The following is a 17,266-nucleotide window of genomic DNA, read 5'->3' on the forward strand; positions in this document are numbered from 1 at the left end:
GGTGCACCTCCCCTGAAGCAGCCGCACGTACTTACTTCACAGAAAAACCTGTTTCCATGACCCAAGTGAGGGGAACAATTAATTGCACGGTGGGTCGCCGGGGCCAGTTCAGATCAACTGCTGCTCCCTATCAGCTTTCATGACGACCTGCTCGGAAAAAGATTCCAACAAAGATTCCAACTCTCAACAGCTACGGAATCAACAACACCCTGACTAGAAGAAATACTGAACTGGAAAATACAGGCAGGTCTGAATCGCTTGAGTCTTTGCTTGGAAGGAGTCCAACAAATCATTTCTAAAACGTGATCCAGTGCTGAGTCCGTGCTTGCGAGGAGCTAAGGGACGAAAGGTGGGAACACCTATGGGAGAAGGTAGTAGAAGAAATAAAGAAGCAAAAATAAAGCAAGCAGGCTACCATGCTTTCTTGTCTTTTTAGCCCCCAGTCCCGGTAGCCCTAGGAATCTGGACGGTAAAGATTCCTCTCCGCAGCCATTTTACACTTAGGAAAGTCCTGCTCAAAAGTGGCCGGATCCAGTCAGCAGAGGTTAAGAGGTTATTTTTGTTACTTATTTTCATCTGGCACATCTCATGTCATCAGCAGGTTTTCCTAAGAGCAATGCGCTGTGAAAGAGGGGGAGAGAGGGAAAGGCCAAAGAGCACTTGCACCATGAAAAACATTTCAAAAGCAACCTTTGTTGTAAATGACTACAGAAAGTGAAGGATGACCGAGACTCAGGCAATCTGCCTCCACACGGGCAAGGGAGACGTCCAGGACCAGAGTCATCAGCTTCATTGCGTTTCTTTTAACGCAGGTGGCTCAAGGCAAGGAGCCCAAACCCCCATTGGTGGCACGCTGCTCTCTTACGTGCTGCATTGGATTGACGCTATCAACTCTTTCAGTAGAGACCAAGAAAAGGCCAAAGCACAACGCTTGACAGAAGCTACCCTCGACAGCAAAATAGTAGCACCCACGTAGAAAGCCACACGCGGTAACTGAAAGACACTGAAGGAACTGAAGCTGATACTTCTGGTTGTTAGGGATGCGGCAAAGCAGCGCATCCTCTCCGTTACAGCCTACCTTCATGGTAGGTGGCAAATGGTAGCACCTCCTCACTCGGTTGCTGCACTAGCGATAAGCAATGTCCCCCATGACGTAGCTCTCGCTGCCAACACCTTCCCACCAAGACAAGGACCGTGGCAGATTCTTCCAGCAGTTGTGCCCCGTGCCACCTTCATACCTTTGTCAATAACTTTTTGTCAAAGCGACCTGAGAGATGCAAGATGTCAGGGCACGAGGACGCTCAGGGGCAAGTTGCCAGCGCACACATAGCTCGAGCAGTGGCTGTGGCACTGCTGTGCCACTGCTGTGCTCAACACTGAGCATCCAGCCTGGCTGACACACAGTTGCCCTCTCCGGGTGTCCAGCTTAGTGCTCCGATGAGCTGAATGACCGGAACTGCCAAATTAGCACCCTGTTAATGATGCCTCTGGCATTTCTACACCAAACTGCAATCGCACAGCTCATGAGGCAACCTAGATGAAGACTAATGTCTCAAATTTCTTCCTTGAGATGGAGGCCTTCCAAATGTTTCCAGTAGAGGACCAGTGAAAATTCTCCTTCTTCTTGCCACATGAGGAGAGGCTGAGAGAGCTGGCACTCTTCAGCTGGGAGAAGAGAAGAGAAGACTGGGGGGGGCGGGGAGGGGAGGGCAGGGGGTGTCTTATCAATGGGTATAAAAACCTGCTGAGAAGGAAAGAAGGTGAGGGAGCCAGGCTCTTCTCAAGAGTGTGCACTGAGAGGACCAGAGAAAACGGGCACAAATGAAAACACATGATATTCCAGCTGCACATGAGAAACCCATATTTTACTGTTGGGGTGATACATTTTACTGGCTCCAGGTGAGCCTGCTGGAGCAGGTGGGTTGGAGCAGATGACCTCCACAGGTCCCTCCCAAACTCCACCCTCCTGTGGGACTCTGTGCTTCGCTTTCACTCCTAAAGCATCCCAACTCAGGCCTGATGCCCGCTGGAAAGGATGCTGGCACAAGGGACGATCCCAAACTCCTCCCCGAGCATTCATCACAAAGCAACAGCTCCCCACTCCACAATATCGTTCGGCAGACACAGTCAGAAGAGAGAAAAGACCATTTTATTGTGCACATCAGCTGTGGGGGCCCAGGAGTCACAGCGGTTCAGCTGGTGAAAACAAATCAGCCCCTGCAACGACAGAGTCAGAAAGCTCTGATAAATCCCTAGAGGCAGGAAGAGGCAGGATTTTGTTCCCTTTTCTTTGGGGAAGAGCGTTTACGAGGAATTCTTTATGGCCCAGAAGAGAGAGCTGTTGCTGGCATTGGCTATGGGCTGGCTTTGGTGCCTTATCCCCACGGGTAATGCCCTTAGAGCCCTGTGCCTGTGCAGAGATGCCCAGTGCCCCTGTGCCACGCAGCAGGGCTCGATGGGGAGCCCCCGGGGAGCTGCCACGGAGTTCTTCCCAAACCCCACGCAGCACCATCCCTCGCTGTCCCTTGCTGCGAGCTGGGAAAGATGGGCAGCAGAGCCTGGTACACACCTGGCCTTCCTGACCTTCTGCACCTTCCTGCTTTCCTTCAGTCCCCGTCTTTTTCTGTCTTCCTTCTTTTCTTTGCTCGTTGGCATTCCCGCTCGTCTGCCCAGACCTCTTGTCTCTTTCTTTTTCCTTGGTTTTCGTTGTCCCGGCGGGAGCCTGCAAACCTTTCCATCCCACAATGTGATTAGACAGGGAAAGCCAGGAGCAACTGGCATCAGTTCTTGATTTCACCAAAGCTGACTCGTTTTACCTTCTCTCCTCTGAAAGGCCCTTTAGTTCTTCTGCGCTTCCCAGGGAGTCTGCCGTGGTCTGTGGGGTGCTTGGAGGCAAAGCAACGGGTGCCTAGAACAGAAATGTTGGCGTTAGCAGCTGGCAAGGGACACCCTGGAGTAGTAAGCGACTGTTTGGCAAATTGCTACCTTAGCTCTCCAGAGAAGATCCCTTTGGCTGCTTTGCGTGAGCCCTTTCTTCCAAGGGCCTCACTTTGGAACACCATGTTCACACGGCTGTGTAACCCTCAGTTAATTTGGGGGGGCCATTCAGCAGGGAGCCTGCGGTCCCCCTCCGTGCAAGAAAAGGCTTGCCCGCTTCGTTCTGCGGGGTTTCTTCTGCCCTCCCCAGACAGAGCTCGGTGGATATCCCTTTGGTGCAATAGCACCTTCTGCGGTGGGAGGCTTTGCTTTTGAAATCTCCCTTTCTCTAGGTGTTTTGTAGGTCTTTCCTTTCATTAAGCAGGTGCCTAACATGCGAGAAACCACCTTTCTGGTTTTACTTACCACGTATCATTCTGAAGGATAAAAAACCCCACACAAAGCCACCAGAGCTCGAGCGCCAGGAAGAGGCACAGCAGCTACTTGGACTCCTCAGCAACTACCCTCCTACACGAGACACATTGTCCCGGCGTTTGTGGAGCTGCCATACCTCTGCCGTTTCCGATCCCGCCACCGTGTCTGCCCCTGCTGCTTTCTGGAGGACAAGCAGAGAGGCTGGTGTGTCCAGGAAGGCTTTTGCCTGGTGCTCCATGTCTGCGTCGCCTGCAGGGCCCCGTTGCTCTTCTAAAGGCAGTTCTGGAAAGCAAAAGCATGGGCAGCAAAGTGATTTCTTGCAAGAGGACAACAGCTAAACCAAAACGCACCCAAAGCCCTACGCCAGCATTCTGCTGAGGCTGTGATGAGCCTCAGTCCCTCCTCATACCTGTGGATCTGTCCATGGGCGCTGGTGACGCCTCAGCTGAGGGACTGGAAAGGCCAGTTGTCTCCTCCCCAAAGACTTCACAATGGTTTTCAATCAGAAACTCCACCAGCACCTTCACCTGCACACATCACATCCTTGGTTTCAGCACAGGGGGCGGAAAACGTGTCAAGCAGCCTCTCCCACTCCTGACCCTTGCCTCTGCGCAGAAGGCTGTGGCTGTGGGGCTGCTCTGCCAGGCAGCCGCCCCACCGGCATTTGCTCAAGAGAGGAGGCAGCCAGGGACCTCTGACCAGCCGAGCTCTGATGGTTCGGGAAGGCTGCAGCCGGCTGCTCAATAGAGCGTACCTTCTGAGTCACCTCCAGCATGGCCTCCAGCGGGAGCAGGTCCTCGCTGGCTGGGCTCAGCAGGTTTGGCCCCAGGCAGATGGCCAGGTTGCTGCAGCTCATCCTGCTGGTGGAGGCGTTGTGGCCGATGTGCTGGAGGAGGGACAGCAGGCGCTTGAGGAGGAGGAGGTTGGCTGCAGGCAACTTCTCGGCCACCCTGAGGGAACAGGAACGCAACGGTAATAGAGCAGCTGTTGCCCACAGCCGTCCCCGAAGCTTGCCCAAGGCAGGTGGGAGCCAGCGGCTGTGTTGCGCAGCTTTGCAGGTGCTCTCAGCCAGCGGTCAGGGCTCCTGCTCAACAGGCAGGCTGCTGGCCACACTTACGCTTTCAGCTCTTCCACCTTCTCCTCCTTGACGCTCTTCTGCATCGCCGCCATCCAGTCCTCGTAGAGGTCCATCAGAAGGAGCTTGGCAGGGATGCTTCGCAGGAAGTCCTGCAATGCCAAGGGCTCGCGGTGAGCCTTTGAAGAGTCCAGGCCAGCCAGGGGCTCTTCCAGCTGCAGGTCAGAAGCGCTCACCTTCAAGATGACGGCCAGCAGCAGCACAGGCTGGCTACCCAGGTCGACGTCTGCGCCGCTGTCCAGGGCCTCCCGCAGCTCCCGAAACGCCGTCCCGCTGGCAGCTAGGCGGAATATCCCCTCCGTTGATGGTCCTTGCTGATGCAGGATATCCAGGAGCTCCTGAAGGAGACACAGGAGACAGTTGCTTGGCTGAAGAGCTGCCTTCTGACAGCGGTGGCCGGGGCCAAAGCTCTGCCCAAGAACCAGCTCCTTTCCCCCGCAAAGGGGCTGGGAGCAGAAGCGTGTTCTGGGGGTGAAGAGCGCAGTCGCCCATCCCTGGAGCTCCTGGGGACACCCACCGCCTCTCCGGAGCAGCCGGAGGGAGGGCTGGGGCCCCCCTGTCCAGGCTGCCTTACCTGGATGGGCTGGGGCAGCGTGCCGTCCTCCCCGCAGAGGGCTGCCAGGGGCTGGCCAAAGAGCGCCCTGCTGCAGCCGGAGCCCGCCTGCCCTGGCGCCTGGGCAGCGTCCGGGCTCCGCCACAGAGCAAAGGGCCAGGGCAGCCCCCTCCTCCTGCTGCTGCCGCTCCCTGCTGCTGCAAAGGAAAAGAGAGCAAGAGCCCCTCAATGGAGACGGCCAGGCCAGCGCTCCCGGAGCCTGCCCTGCCCTGCCCTGCCCTGCCATGCCCTGCCTGCAGCGCGGTGCTGAGCGGTGCGGCAGGACGGGCAGGGAGGCAGCAGCCGGAGTCGCGGCTCCGGGTGGGAGGCTCCCGAGAGTCGGCGTGCCACCGGGACAGCCTGTCCCAGGCCTCGCCCTGCCCTCCTCCAAGCTGTGGGCAGCAGCAGAGCCTGCGTGTCCCCGCAGAACCACGTCCAGCGGCTGCTGCCCAGTGGGTGTCCTTGCTCCTCCAGGTGACATCCTCCCTTGGGGTGCCACACCTGCGGCGACACTCAAGGGACAAGTGAGCACAGCTCCTGCCGGCTCCGGCCGAGGAGCGGGGACCCATCCGCCGGGCTCTGGGGACCTCGAGCGCTGGGCACTATCGAAGGGTCCCCAGGGCTCAGCTCTCTCCTGCTGCAGCGTGATGGGCACCAACTGCCTCTGGGCGAAGGGCAGCAGCAGCAGCATCCTCACTTCTGCAGACGTGCCAGTTCAGGAGAACAGAAGGCCCTCCCTGCCTTTCTCACCAAAACTCACCTGCCGAGTGGCAAAGTCCCACTCTGTTGGCAGATGGGGCCGTCGGAGGCCCTTGCGTGGGATCACCCTGCAAGAACCAGGCTGCGCTTAGAGAGCAGCCCTGCAGCAGAAAGGGCCACCGGCGAGCTGCCGCCCGGCACCAGCAGCCTGAGCGCGGCAGAGCTGGGACCCTCTGCCCTCCCAGGCTCTCTGCCCTGCGCAGCAGGATTCCTCCCAGCACCGCCAGTGAGGACGTGCCGATGTTCCTGGTGGCTCCCCAACCTTCTCCGCTCCCCGAGTGGCACCATGGGACCTCCCTCCCTCCCTCCTGCACAAGCTCACCCCAGTCGCCGCACACCCTGGCACAGGCAGAGGAGGCTGAAAGGCAGCCATTCTCACCTCTGCCTGGCCCTCCATCAGCCTCCGCAGGCTCCTGGCGCTGAATGTCCTCCACTGGGCAAGAGAGAAGGAGTGGCAGAAGGTGAGCAGCGATGCTCTGATGCTGGGCTGCAGGAAAAGTGCTCGAGGACAGAGCCCAGAGCAGAGAGAAACTCACGGCATGGCGGCGGCTCAGCTCCTTCTCCAGGAGTTTGATGGATGGCAGACGGGTCACCTTGGCTCTCTTTGCTCCTTCTGGTGTCCTGTGCACCGGGAAGGGACAGGGAGAGAGCTGCGTGAGCCCCAAGCTGCCTCTTCCCTCTTGTCAGGGAGCTCTGCCCGAGAGCTGCCTGTAGCCACGGGGGCACCTCTCCCCTGTCCGGCTGTGCCTGGAGCATCCCCCCAGCTTACCCCAGCAGTGTGCCCAGCCACAGCTCCTTCAGCGCCTGGGAGCTGCAGAAAGAAAGAAGAAACGCGTCAGATCCCGCTGCCCCCAGCCCGTGGGCAGAGGCGGGCGCCCGCCCAGCCCTGCCCCGTGGGGAAGGACACAGGGGCAGGACGAAGCCCCGTGGGGCAGGACGGAGGCGCTGCCCAAGGCCTGGCTCCCTCTGTCCTGCCAGAGCCGCTGCTTTTGCCCTTCCCTTCTGGGCAGCAAAAGGTGACCAGGGGATACAGGACATGGAAATGCCCCCCCATCCCTCCCTGCATGCGTGCTGCCCGCTCCCTGCCCAGGCTCTGCACAGGGGGCAGAGACCATTCACAGCATGGCCTGGGCATGGCTGGGAACCTCTCGTGCCCTGCCATGGGACGCGGCACCACGACTCACGCAAAAGTGGCAACACAGGAGCCGGTGGGCCAGGCGAGGATGATGGAGGTGCTGTCCTCATGGCTGTCTTCCGCCTCCTCCTCTTCTTCCTGTCCTGCTGCCTCCTTCCCACCACTCAGCACCCACAGCTGGTCCAGGGGCAGGCGGAGCTGTGGGCGCAGGGTGGTGCCACGTCTGCAGAGGAGAGGCAGGCAGTGAGCTGGAGGTGGCCTCCCTGGGGTGCCCCCGGGAAGAGCCCTGTCCCCCACCTGCCGTTGGGATGGACCTTGGTGCACCCAGCAGCAAGGTGCCAGGGTGTCCCTGCCCTGGTGCCAGGGCCAGGGCTGGGGGAAAGGCAGCTGGGCTCTGGGGGTCTTACTGCAACTTGGCAACCACCAGTTCCTCCTGGAGGAGGAGAAGGCGCCTCTCGCTCCTCTTGCGGCCCCAGGTCAGCCGCACGTCCGCGCTCAGCACCGTCTCGGCATCGGTGAGAGCCTCCCTGCAAAGCAGAGAGCGGCGGGCATGAGAAAGGTCGCTGCTGGGGGCCCGCGGGTGCCCGCGTGTCCCCGAGCCATGGGGGGAGCCCACCTGGAGCCGCAGCAGCAGTTGGCCTGTCCCATCCTGCCCGGGAGAGGAGGACCCTCGCCGTGCAGCAAGGAGGCTGCCCAGGCGTGGACAGCGAGGCTGGGAAGCGGGGTGCTGGTGCCGGTGCCGCGGCAGCGCTGTTGGGCCAGAGCCTGCCTCCTCCCAGCGCTGCTGCGTGCCAGCACAGCTCCGTCCTGCTGTCTCTGGTGGCTGTTGGCTCCAACAGACCGAGATTCCGAGGCCAACGGAAAGTGGGAGGGGCCCTGGGGGGGCCCTGGCCTGGGGGTTCTCTCCAGGGTGGCCGTGTCTGTCTTGCACTGGGGAAACCACAGCAGGACACAGCAGAGGGCAAGGACCACCTCCCTCCACCTGCTGCCAATGCCCCTTGCCTTGGGCTTCACCGCTAGTTCCTGGCCTCCAACTAGACTTGGTGCCACTGGGCACCACCCTCTCGGCCCGGCCGCTCAGCCAGTCTTCCATCCACTGCAGTGCTCATCAGCCCGCGTGGTGTTTGCTTTCTTGCCGTCCTCAGGCACAGCTCCCTTTTGGAGTGGCCTCACAAGCCCATCTGCCAGCTCCCTCAGCACTCGAGGGTGCAGCCCATGGGGGCCCATCAGGGACTTGAGCATCTCTACTTGGCTTAAGTGTTCTCTAATCTCCTCCTCTGCCACCTGAGGGTCTAAGCGGATCCTCTTGCACTAAGGGTACCTCTTCTTTGCTCCAGCCTTTCCTCCAGGTCTCCAGGGCCAGGGATGTCTGAAGGCTGGTCTTGCTAGGACCGTCATGCCCCAGGAGGATTGGCAGAAGCTAGAGCAGCCTGAAGTGCTGCCATGGCAGCAGTAGTGAAGGCCAGGCGAGTTTTAAGACGGAGCAAAAGAAGTCCTGAAATGGGACCGTATGATGAGCGTAATCGTGAAATTTCTTCCTCGAAGCTTGTACGGGGCTATGTTCTGCATCGGTGCCGAAAACAGCCTTGATAACCCAGGGGTGTGTTAGTTATTGCTGAGCAGCGCTTGCAGAGCGCCAAGGGCTTTCCTGCTCCTCAGACTGCCCCGCCAGCGAGCAGGCTGGGAGGGGACACGGCGGGGACATCTGACGCCGACTGCCCAAAGGGATCGCACAGCATATGACGCCGTGCTGAGCAATAAAAGTGGGGGGTGGAGGTTGGCGGGGGCTGCCCTTGCTCAGGGACTGGCTGGGCATCGGTCGGTTGGTGGGGAGCCATTGCTTTCCTTTGCCTCACTTGTTTTTCTTGGGCTTTACTTTCCTCTCTCCTTCCTTTTGGTTGGGTTTTATTTTCTGACAATTTTTTTTAATTCTAAAACTGCCTTTACCTGAACCCATGAGGTATTTTCCCTTTTACCCTTCCGATTCTCCCTCCCATCTCCCTGCGGGGGAGTGAGGAGTGAGCGAGCAGCTGTGTGGTGCTCAGCCGCCAGCCAGGGTTAAACCACAACAAGCTGTGAGCAAAAGAGTTCCCTCCTGACGGTGAGAGTGCTCATCCTTCCTCCTCCGTCAAGGTGCGGGCGTCCCCTGTACCACACCGGTTTGCACAAAAGCCTCAGCAGTCCGGCTGCTGCTGGAGCTGCTTCAAAAGCTTTTTGGGTGAGCTGACGCATCTATACCGCCCAGCAAGTGGACGTTAATCTCTACCATTGCCATGAGTTAGCGGGGGGTCTGCAGAAACTGCCCGACAATCAGTGTGCAAGGAGGGTGGCTGCAGGGGGCAGGAAGCTGCAGGTGACGGTGGCTGCAGAAGGACCTTCAGCCCTTCCTGGACACCGTGCCCTGCCTACGTCCTGCCCTCGCTCTGAGCTCGTGGCGCTGCTTCTAGGAGATACCCAAATCTCACCAGGACACAGTCCCAGGCAACCTGCTCCAGGTGAGCCTGCTGGAGCAGGTGGGTTGGAGCAGATGACCTCCACAGGTCCCTCCCAAACTCCACCCTCCTGTGGGACTCTGTGCTTCGCTTTCACTCCTAAAGCATCCCAACTCAGGCCTGATGCCCGCTGGAAAGGATGCTGGCACAAGGGACGATCCCAAACTCCTCCCCGAGCATTCATCACAAAGCAACAGCTCCCCACTCCACAATATCGTTCGGCAGACACAGTCAGAAGAGAGAAAAGACCATTTTATTGTGCACATCAGCTGTGGGGGCCCAGGAGTCACAGCGGTTCAGCTGGTGAAAACAAATCAGCCCCTGCAACGACAGAGTCAGAAAGCTCTGATAAATCCCTAGAGGCAGGAAGAGGCAGGATTTTGTTCCCTTTTCTTTGGGGAAGAGCGTTTACGAGGAATTCTTTATGGCCCAGAAGAGAGAGCTGTTGCTGGCATTGGCTATGGGCTGGCTTTGGTGCCTTATCCCCACGGGTAATGCCCTTAGAGCCCTGTGCCTGTGCAGAGATGCCCAGTGCCCCTGTGCCACGCAGCAGGGCTCGATGGGGAGCCCCCGGGGAGCTGCCACGGAGTTCTTCCCAAACCCCACGCAGCACCATCCCTCGCTGTCCCTTGCTGCGAGCTGGGAAAGATGGGCAGCAGAGCCTGGTACACACCTGGCCTTCCTGACCTTCTGCACCTTCCTGCTTTCCTTCAGTCCCCGTCTTTTTCTGTCTTCCTTCTTTTCTTTGCTCGTTGGCATTCCCGCTCGTCTGCCCAGACCTCTTGTCTCTTTCTTTTTCCTTGGTTTTCGTTGTCCCGGCGGGAGCCTGCAAACCTTTCCATCCCACAATGTGATTAGACAGGGAAAGCCAGGAGCAACTGGCATCAGTTCTTGATTTCACCAAAGCTGACTCGTTTTACCTTCTCTCCTCTGAAAGGCCCTTTAGTTCTTCTGCGCTTCCCAGGGAGTCTGCCGTGGTCTGTGGGGTGCTTGGAGGCAAAGCAACGGGTGCCTAGAACAGAAATGTTGGCGTTAGCAGCTGGCAAGGGACACCCTGGAGTAGTAAGCGACTGTTTGGCAAATTGCTACCTTAGCTCTCCAGAGAAGATCCCTTTGGCTGCTTTGCGTGAGCCCTTTCTTCCAAGGGCCTCACTTTGGAACACCATGTTCACACGGCTGTGTAACCCTCAGTTAATTTGGGGGGGCCATTCAGCAGGGAGCCTGCGGTCCCCCTCCGTGCAAGAAAAGGCTTGCCCGCTTCGTTCTGCGGGGTTTCTTCTGCCCTCCCCAGACAGAGCTCGGTGGATATCCCTTTGGTGCAATAGCACCTTCTGCGCTGGGAGGCTTTGCTTTTGAAATCTCCCTTTCTCTAGGTGTTTTGTAGGTCTTTCCTTTCATTAAGCAGGTGCCTAACATGCGAGAAACCACCTTTCTGGTTTTACTTACCACGTATCATTCTGAAGGATAAAAAACCCCACACAAAGCCACCAGAGCTCGAGCGCCAGGAAGAGGCACAGCAGCTACTTGGACTCCTCAGCAACTACCCTCCTACACGAGACACATTGTCCCGGCGTTTGTGGAGCTGCCATACCTCTGCCGTTTCCGATCCCGCCACCGTGTCTGCCCCTGCTGCTTTCTGGAGGACAAGCAGAGAGGCTGGTGTGTCCAGGAAGGCTTTTGCCTGGTGCTCCATGTCTGCGTCGCCTGCAGGGCCCCGTTGCTCTTCTAAAGGCAGTTCTGGAAAGCAAAAGCATGGGCAGCAAAGTGATTTCTTGCAAGAGGACAACAGCTAAACCAAAACGCACCCAAAGCCCTACGCCAGCATTCTGCTGAGGCTGTGATGAGCCTCAGTCCCTCCTCATACCTGTGGATCTGTCCATGGGCGCTGGTGACGCCTCAGCTGAGGGACTGGAAAGGCCAGTTGTCTCCTCCCCAAAGACTTCACAATGGTTTTCAATCAGAAACTCCACCAGCACCTTCACCTGCACACATCACATCCTTGGTTTCAGCACAGGGGGCGGAAAACGTGTCAAGCAGCCTCTCCCACTCCTGACCCTTGCCTCTGCGCAGAAGGCTGTGGCTGTGGGGCTGCTCTGCCAGGCAGCCGCCCCACCGGCATTTGCTCAAGAGAGGAGGCAGCCAGGGACCTCTGACCAGCCGAGCTCTGATGGTTCGGGAAGGCTGCAGCCGGCTGCTCAATAGAGCGTACCTTCTGAGTCACCTCCAGCATGGCCTCCAGCGGGAGCAGGTCCTCGCTGGCTGGGCTCAGCAGGTTTGGCCCCAGGCAGATGGCCAGGTTGCTGCAGCTCATCCTGCTGGTGGAGGCGTTGTGGCCGATGTGCTGGAGGAGGGACAGCAGGCGCTTGAGGAGGAGGAGGTTGGCTGCAGGCAACTTCTCGGCCACCCTGAGGGAACAGGAACGCAACGGTAATAGAGCAGCTGTTGCCCACAGCCGTCCCCGAAGCTTGCCCAAGGCAGGTGGGAGCCAGCGGCTGTGTTGCGCAGCTTTGCAGGTGCTCTCAGCCAGCGGTCAGGGCTCCTGCTCAACAGGCAGGCTGCTGGCCACACTTACGCTTTCAGCTCTTCCACCTTCTCCTCCTTGACGCTCTTCTGCATCGCCGCCATCCAGTCCTCGTAGAGGTCCATCAGAAGGAGCTTGGCAGGGATGCTTCGCAGGAAGTCCTGCAATGCCAAGGGCTCGCGGTGAGCCTTTGAAGAGTCCAGGCCAGCCAGGGGCTCTTCCAGCTGCAGGTCAGAAGCGCTCACCTTCAAGATGACGGCCAGCAGCAGCACAGGCTGGCTACCCAGGTCGACGTCTGCGCCGCTGTCCAGGGCCTCCCGCAGCTCCCGAAACGCCGTCCCGCTGGCAGCTAGGCGGAATATCCCCTCCGTTGATGGTCCTTGCTGATGCAGGATATCCAGGAGCTCCTGAAGGAGACACAGGAGACAGTTGCTTGGCTGAAGAGCTGCCTTCTGACAGCGGTGGCCGGGGCCAAAGCTCTGCCCAAGAACCAGCTCCTTTCCCCCGCAAAGGGGCTGGGAGCAGAAGCGTGTTCTGGGGGTGAAGAGCGCAGTCGCCCATCCCTGGAGCTCCTGGGGACACCCACCGCCTCTCCGGAGCAGCCGGAGGGAGGGCTGGGGCCCCCCTGTCCAGGCTGCCTTACCTGGATGGGCTGGGGCAGCGTGCCGTCCTCCCCGCAGAGGGCTGCCAGGGGCTGGCCAAAGAGCGCCCTGCTGCAGCCGGAGCCCGCCTGCCCTGGCGCCTGGGCAGCGTCCGGGCTCCGCCACAGAGCAAAGGGCCAGGGCAGCCCCCTCCTCCTGCTGCTGCCGCTCCCTGCTGCTGCAAAGGAAAAGAGAGCAAGAGCCCCTCAATGGAGACGGCCAGGCCAGCGCTCCCGGAGCCTGCCCTGCCCTGCCCTGCCCTGCCATGCCCTGCCTGCAGCGCGGTGCTGAGCGGTGCGGCAGGACGGGCAGGGAGGCAGCAGCCGGAGTCGCGGCTCCGGGTGGGAGGCTCCCGAGAGTCGGCGTGCCACCGGGACAGCCTGTCCCAGGCCTCGCCCTGCCCTCCTCCAAGCTGTGGGCAGCAGCAGAGCCTGCGTGTCCCCGCAGAACCACGTCCAGCGGCTGCTGCCCAGTGGGTGTCCTTGCTCCTCCAGGTGACATCCTCCCTTGGGGTGCCACACCTGCGGCGACACTCAAGGGACAAGTGAGCACAGCTCCTGCCGGCTCCGGCCGAGGAGCGGGGACCCATCCGCCGGGCTCTGGGGACCTCGAGCGCTGGGCACTATCGAAGGGTCCCCAGGGCTCAGCTCTCTCCTGCTGCAGCGTGATGGGCACCAACTGCCTCTGGGCGAAGGGCAGCAGCAGCAGCATCCTCACTTCTGCAGACGTGCCAGTTCAGGAGAACAGAAGGCCCTCCCTGCCTTTCTCACCAAAACTCACCTGCCGAGTGGCAAAGTCCCACTCTGTTGGCAGATGGGGCCGTCGGAGGCCCTTGCGTGGGATCACCCTGCAAGAACCAGGCTGCGCTTAGAGAGCAGCCCTGCAGCAGAAAGGGCCACCGGCGAGCTGCCGCCCGGCACCAGCAGCCTGAGCGCGGCAGAGCTGGGACCCTCTGCCCTCCCAGGCTCTCTGCCCTGCGCAGCAGGATTCCTCCCAGCACCGCCAGTGAGGACGTGCCGATGTTCCTGGTGGCTCCCCAACCTTCTCCGCTCCCCGAGTGGCACCATGGGACCTCCCTCCCTCCCTCCTGCACAAGCTCACCCCAGTCGCCGCACACCCTGGCACAGGCAGAGGAGGCTGAAAGGCAGCCATTCTCACCTCTGCCTGGCCCTCCATCAGCCTCCGCAGGCTCCTGGCGCTGAATGTCCTCCACTGGGCAAGAGAGAAGGAGTGGCAGAAGGTGAGCAGCGATGCTCTGATGCTGGGCTGCAGGAAAAGTGCTCGAGGACAGAGCCCAGAGCAGAGAGAAACTCACGGCATGGCGGCGGCTCAGCTCCTTCTCCAGGAGTTTGATGGATGGCAGACGGGTCACCTTGGCTCTCTTTGCTCCTTCTGGTGTCCTGTGCACCGGGAAGGGACAGGGAGAGAGCTGCGTGAGCCCCAAGCTGCCTCTTCCCTCTTGTCAGGGAGCTCTGCCCGAGAGCTGCCTGTAGCCACGGGGGCACCTCTCCCCTGTCCGGCTGTGCCTGGAGCATCCCCCCAGCTTACCCCAGCAGTGTGCCCAGCCACAGCTCCTTCAGCGCCTGGGAGCTGCAGAAAGAAAGAAGAAACGCGTCAGATCCCGCTGCCCCCAGCCCGTGGGCAGAGGCGGGCGCCCGCCCAGCCCTGCCCCGTGGGGAAGGACACAGGGGCAGGACGAAGCCCCGTGGGGCAGGACGGAGGCGCTGCCCAAGGCCTGGCTCCCTCTGTCCTGCCAGAGCCGCTGCTTTTGCCCTTCCCTTCTGGGCAGCAAAAGGTGACCAGGGGATACAGGACATGGAAATGCCCCCCCATCCCTCCCTGCATGCGTGCTGCCCGCTCCCTGCCCAGGCTCTGCACAGGGGGCAGAGACCATTCACAGCATGGCCTGGGCATGGCTGGGAACCTCTCGTGCCCTGCCATGGGACGCGGCACCACGACTCACGCAAAAGTGGCAACACAGGAGCCGGTGGGCCAGGCGAGGATGATGGAGGTGCTGTCCTCATGGCTGTCTTCCGCCTCCTCCTCTTCTTCCTGTCCTGCTGCCTCCTTCCCACCACTCAGCACCCACAGCTGGTCCAGGGGCAGGCGGAGCTGTGGGCGCAGGGTGGTGCCACGTCTGCAGAGGAGAGGCAGGCAGTGAGCTGGAGGTGGCCTCCCTGGGGTGCCCCCGGGAAGAGCCCTGTCCCCCACCTGCCGTTGGGATGGACCTTGGTGCACCCAGCAGCAAGGTGCCAGGGTGTCCCTGCCCTGGTGCCAGGGCCAGGGCTGGGGGAAAGGCAGCTGGGCTCTGGGGGTCTTACTGCAACTTGGCAACCACCAGTTCCTCCTGGAGGAGGAGAAGGCGCCTCTCGCTCCTCTTGCGGCCCCAGGTCAGCCGCACGTCCGCGCTCAGCACCGTCTCGGCATCGGTGAGAGCCTCCCTGCAAAGCAGAGAGCGGCGGGCATGAGAAAGGTCGCTGCTGGGGGCCCGCGGGTGCCCGCGTGTCCCCGAGCCATGGGGGGAGCCCACCTGGAGCCGCAGCAGCAGTTGGCCTGTCCCATCCTGCCCGGGAGAGGAGGACCCTCGCCGTGCAGCAAGGAGGCTGCCCAGGCGTGGACAGCGAGGCTGGGAAGCGGGGTGCTGGTGCCGGTGCCGCGGCAGCGCTGTTGGGCCAGAGCCTGCCTCCTCCCAGCGCTGCTGCGTGCCAGCACAGCTCCGTCCTGCTGTCTCTGGTGGCTGTTGGCTCCAACAGACCGAGATTCCGAGGCCAACGGAAAGTGGGAGGGGCCCTGGGGGGGCCCTGGCCTGGGGGTTCTCTCCAGGGTGGCCGTGTCTGTCTTGCACTGGGGAAACCACAGCAGGACACAGCAGAGGGCAAGGACCACCTCCCTCCACCTGCTGCCAATGCCCCTTGCCTTGGGCTTCACCGCTAGTTCCTGGCCTCCAACTAGACTTGGTGCCACTGGGCACCACCCTCTCGGCCCGGCCGCTCAGCCAGTCTTCCATCCACTGCAGTGCTCATCAGCCCGCGTGGTGTTTGCTTTCTTGCCGTCCTCAGGCACAGCTCCCTTTTGGAGTGGCCTCACAAGCCCATCTGCCAGCTCCCTCAGCACTCGAGGGTGCAGCCCATGGGGGCCCATCAGGGACTTGAGCATCTCTACTTGGCTTAAGTGTTCTCTAATCTCCTCCTCTGCCACCTGAGGGTCTAAGCGGATCCTCTTGCACTAAGGGTACCTCTTCTTTGCTCCAGCCTTTCCTCCAGGTCTCCAGGGCCAGGGATGTCTGAAGGCTGGTCTTGCTAGGACCGTCATGCCCCAGGAGGATTGGCAGAAGCTAGAGCAGCCTGAAGTGCTGCCATGGCAGCAGTAGTGAAGGCCAGGCGAGTTTTAAGACGGAGCAAAAGAAGTCCTGAAATGGGACCGTATGATGAGCGTAATCGTGAAATTTCTTCCTCGAAGCTTGTACGGGGCTATGTTCTGCATCGGTGCCGAAAACAGCCTTGATAACCCAGGGGTGTGTTAGTTATTGCTGAGCAGCGCTTGCAGAGCGCCAAGGGCTTTCCTGCTCCTCAGACTGCCCCGCCAGCGAGCAGGCTGGGAGGGGACACGGCGGGGACATCTGACGCCGACTGCCCAAAGGGATCGCACAGCATATGACGCCGTGCTGAGCAATAAAAGTGGGGGGTGGAGGTTGGCGGGGGCTGCCCTTGCTCAGGGACTGGCTGGGCATCGGTCGGTTGGTGGGGAGCCATTGCTTTCCTTTGCCTCACTTGTTTTTCTTGGGCTTTACTTTCCTCTCTCCTTCCTTTTGGTTGGGTTTTATTTTCTGACAATTTTTTTTAATTCTAAAACTGCCTTTACCTGAACCCATGAGGTATTTTCCCTTTTACCCTTCCGATTCTCCCTCCCATCTCCCTGCGGGGGAGTGAGGAGTGAGCGAGCAGCTGTGTGGTGCTCAGCCGCCAGCCAGGGTTAAACCACAACAAGCTGTGAGCAAAAGAGTTCCCTCCTGACGGTGAGAGTGCTCATCCTTCCTCCTCCGTCAAGGTGCGGGCGTCCCCTGTACCACACCGGTTTGCACAAAAGCCTCAGCAGTCCGGCTGCTGCTGGAGCTGCTTCAAAAGCTTTTTGGGTGAGCTGACGCATCTATACCGCCCAGCAAGTGGACGTTAATCTCTACCATTGCCATGAGTTAGCGGGGGGTCTGCAGAAACTGCCCGACAATCAGTGTGCAAGGAGGGTGGCTGCAGGGGGCAGGAAGCTGCAGGTGACGGTGGCTGCAGAAGGACCTTCAGCCCTTCCTGGACACCGTGCCCTGCCTACGTCCTGCCCTCGCTCTGAGCTCGTGGCGCTGCTTCTAGGAGATACCCAAATCTCACCAGGACACAGTCCCAGGCAACCTGCTCCAGGTGAGCCTGCTGGAGCAGGTGGGTTGGAGCAGATGACCTCCACAGGTCCCTCCCAAACTCCACCCTCCTGTGGGACTCTGTGCTTCGCTTTCACTCCTAAAGCATCCCAACTCAGGCCTGATGCCCGCTGGAAAGGATGCTGGCACAAGGGACGATCCCAAACTCCTCCCCGAGCATTCATCACAAAGCAACAGCTCCCCACTCCACAATATCGTTCGGCAGACACAGTCA

General features: G+C 60.2%; 2 protein-coding genes across 2 annotated transcripts; both read right to left on the reverse strand.

Moving 5' to 3' along the window:
- Positions 1-2,130: 2,130 nt before the first annotated feature.
- Positions 2,131-4,532, reverse strand: LOC142081456 (T-cell activation Rho GTPase-activating protein-like). The gene is made up of 7 exons (XM_075148180.1): positions 4,469-4,532; positions 4,106-4,301; positions 3,761-3,878; positions 3,488-3,633; positions 2,817-2,908; positions 2,570-2,730; positions 2,131-2,217 (listed from the first exon to the last, which is right to left on the reverse strand). The coding sequence occupies exons 1-6, from the start codon at positions 4,519-4,521 to the stop codon at positions 2,607-2,609; spliced, it is 729 nt and encodes a 242-aa protein (XP_075004281.1). The 5' UTR covers positions 4,522-4,532; the 3' UTR covers positions 2,131-2,217; positions 2,570-2,606.
- Positions 4,533-9,698: 5,166 nt separating this feature from the next.
- On the reverse strand, positions 9,699-12,100 carry LOC142081457 (T-cell activation Rho GTPase-activating protein-like). The gene is made up of 7 exons (XM_075148181.1): positions 12,037-12,100; positions 11,674-11,869; positions 11,329-11,446; positions 11,056-11,201; positions 10,385-10,476; positions 10,138-10,298; positions 9,699-9,785 (listed from the first exon to the last, which is right to left on the reverse strand). The coding sequence occupies exons 1-6, from the start codon at positions 12,087-12,089 to the stop codon at positions 10,175-10,177; spliced, it is 729 nt and encodes a 242-aa protein (XP_075004282.1). The 5' UTR covers positions 12,090-12,100; the 3' UTR covers positions 9,699-9,785; positions 10,138-10,174.
- Positions 12,101-17,266: the final 5,166 nt, after the last annotated feature.

Source organism: Calonectris borealis, chromosome 3 (assembly GCF_964195595.1).
Source record: "Calonectris borealis chromosome 3, bCalBor7.hap1.2, whole genome shotgun sequence".
NCBI classification, from domain to species: Eukaryota; Metazoa; Chordata; class Aves; order Procellariiformes; family Procellariidae; genus Calonectris; species Calonectris borealis.

Excerpts from the sequence above, each read along its gene's own strand:
- LOC142081456 (XM_075148180.1), bottom strand. The coding sequence starts at position 4,521 with ATGGCGGCGATGCAGAAGAGCGTCAAGGAGGAGAAGGTGGAAGAGCTG. Across the intron at positions 3,634-3,760 it reads GCCCATGGACAGATCCACAG|AACTGCCTTTAGAAGAGCAA; the intron begins GTATGAGGAGGG and ends TTTGCTTTCCAG. Across the intron at positions 2,909-3,487 it reads CGGGATCGGAAACGGCAGAG|GCACCCGTTGCTTTGCCTCC; the intron begins GTATGGCAGCTC and ends TTTCTGTTCTAG.
- LOC142081457 (XM_075148181.1), bottom strand. The coding sequence starts at position 12,089 with ATGGCGGCGATGCAGAAGAGCGTCAAGGAGGAGAAGGTGGAAGAGCTG. Across the intron at positions 11,870-12,036 it reads AAGGTGGAAGAGCTGAAAGC|GGTGGCCGAGAAGTTGCCTG; the intron begins GTAAGTGTGGCC and ends CTGTTCCCTCAG. Across the intron at positions 10,477-11,055 it reads CGGGATCGGAAACGGCAGAG|GCACCCGTTGCTTTGCCTCC; the intron begins GTATGGCAGCTC and ends TTTCTGTTCTAG.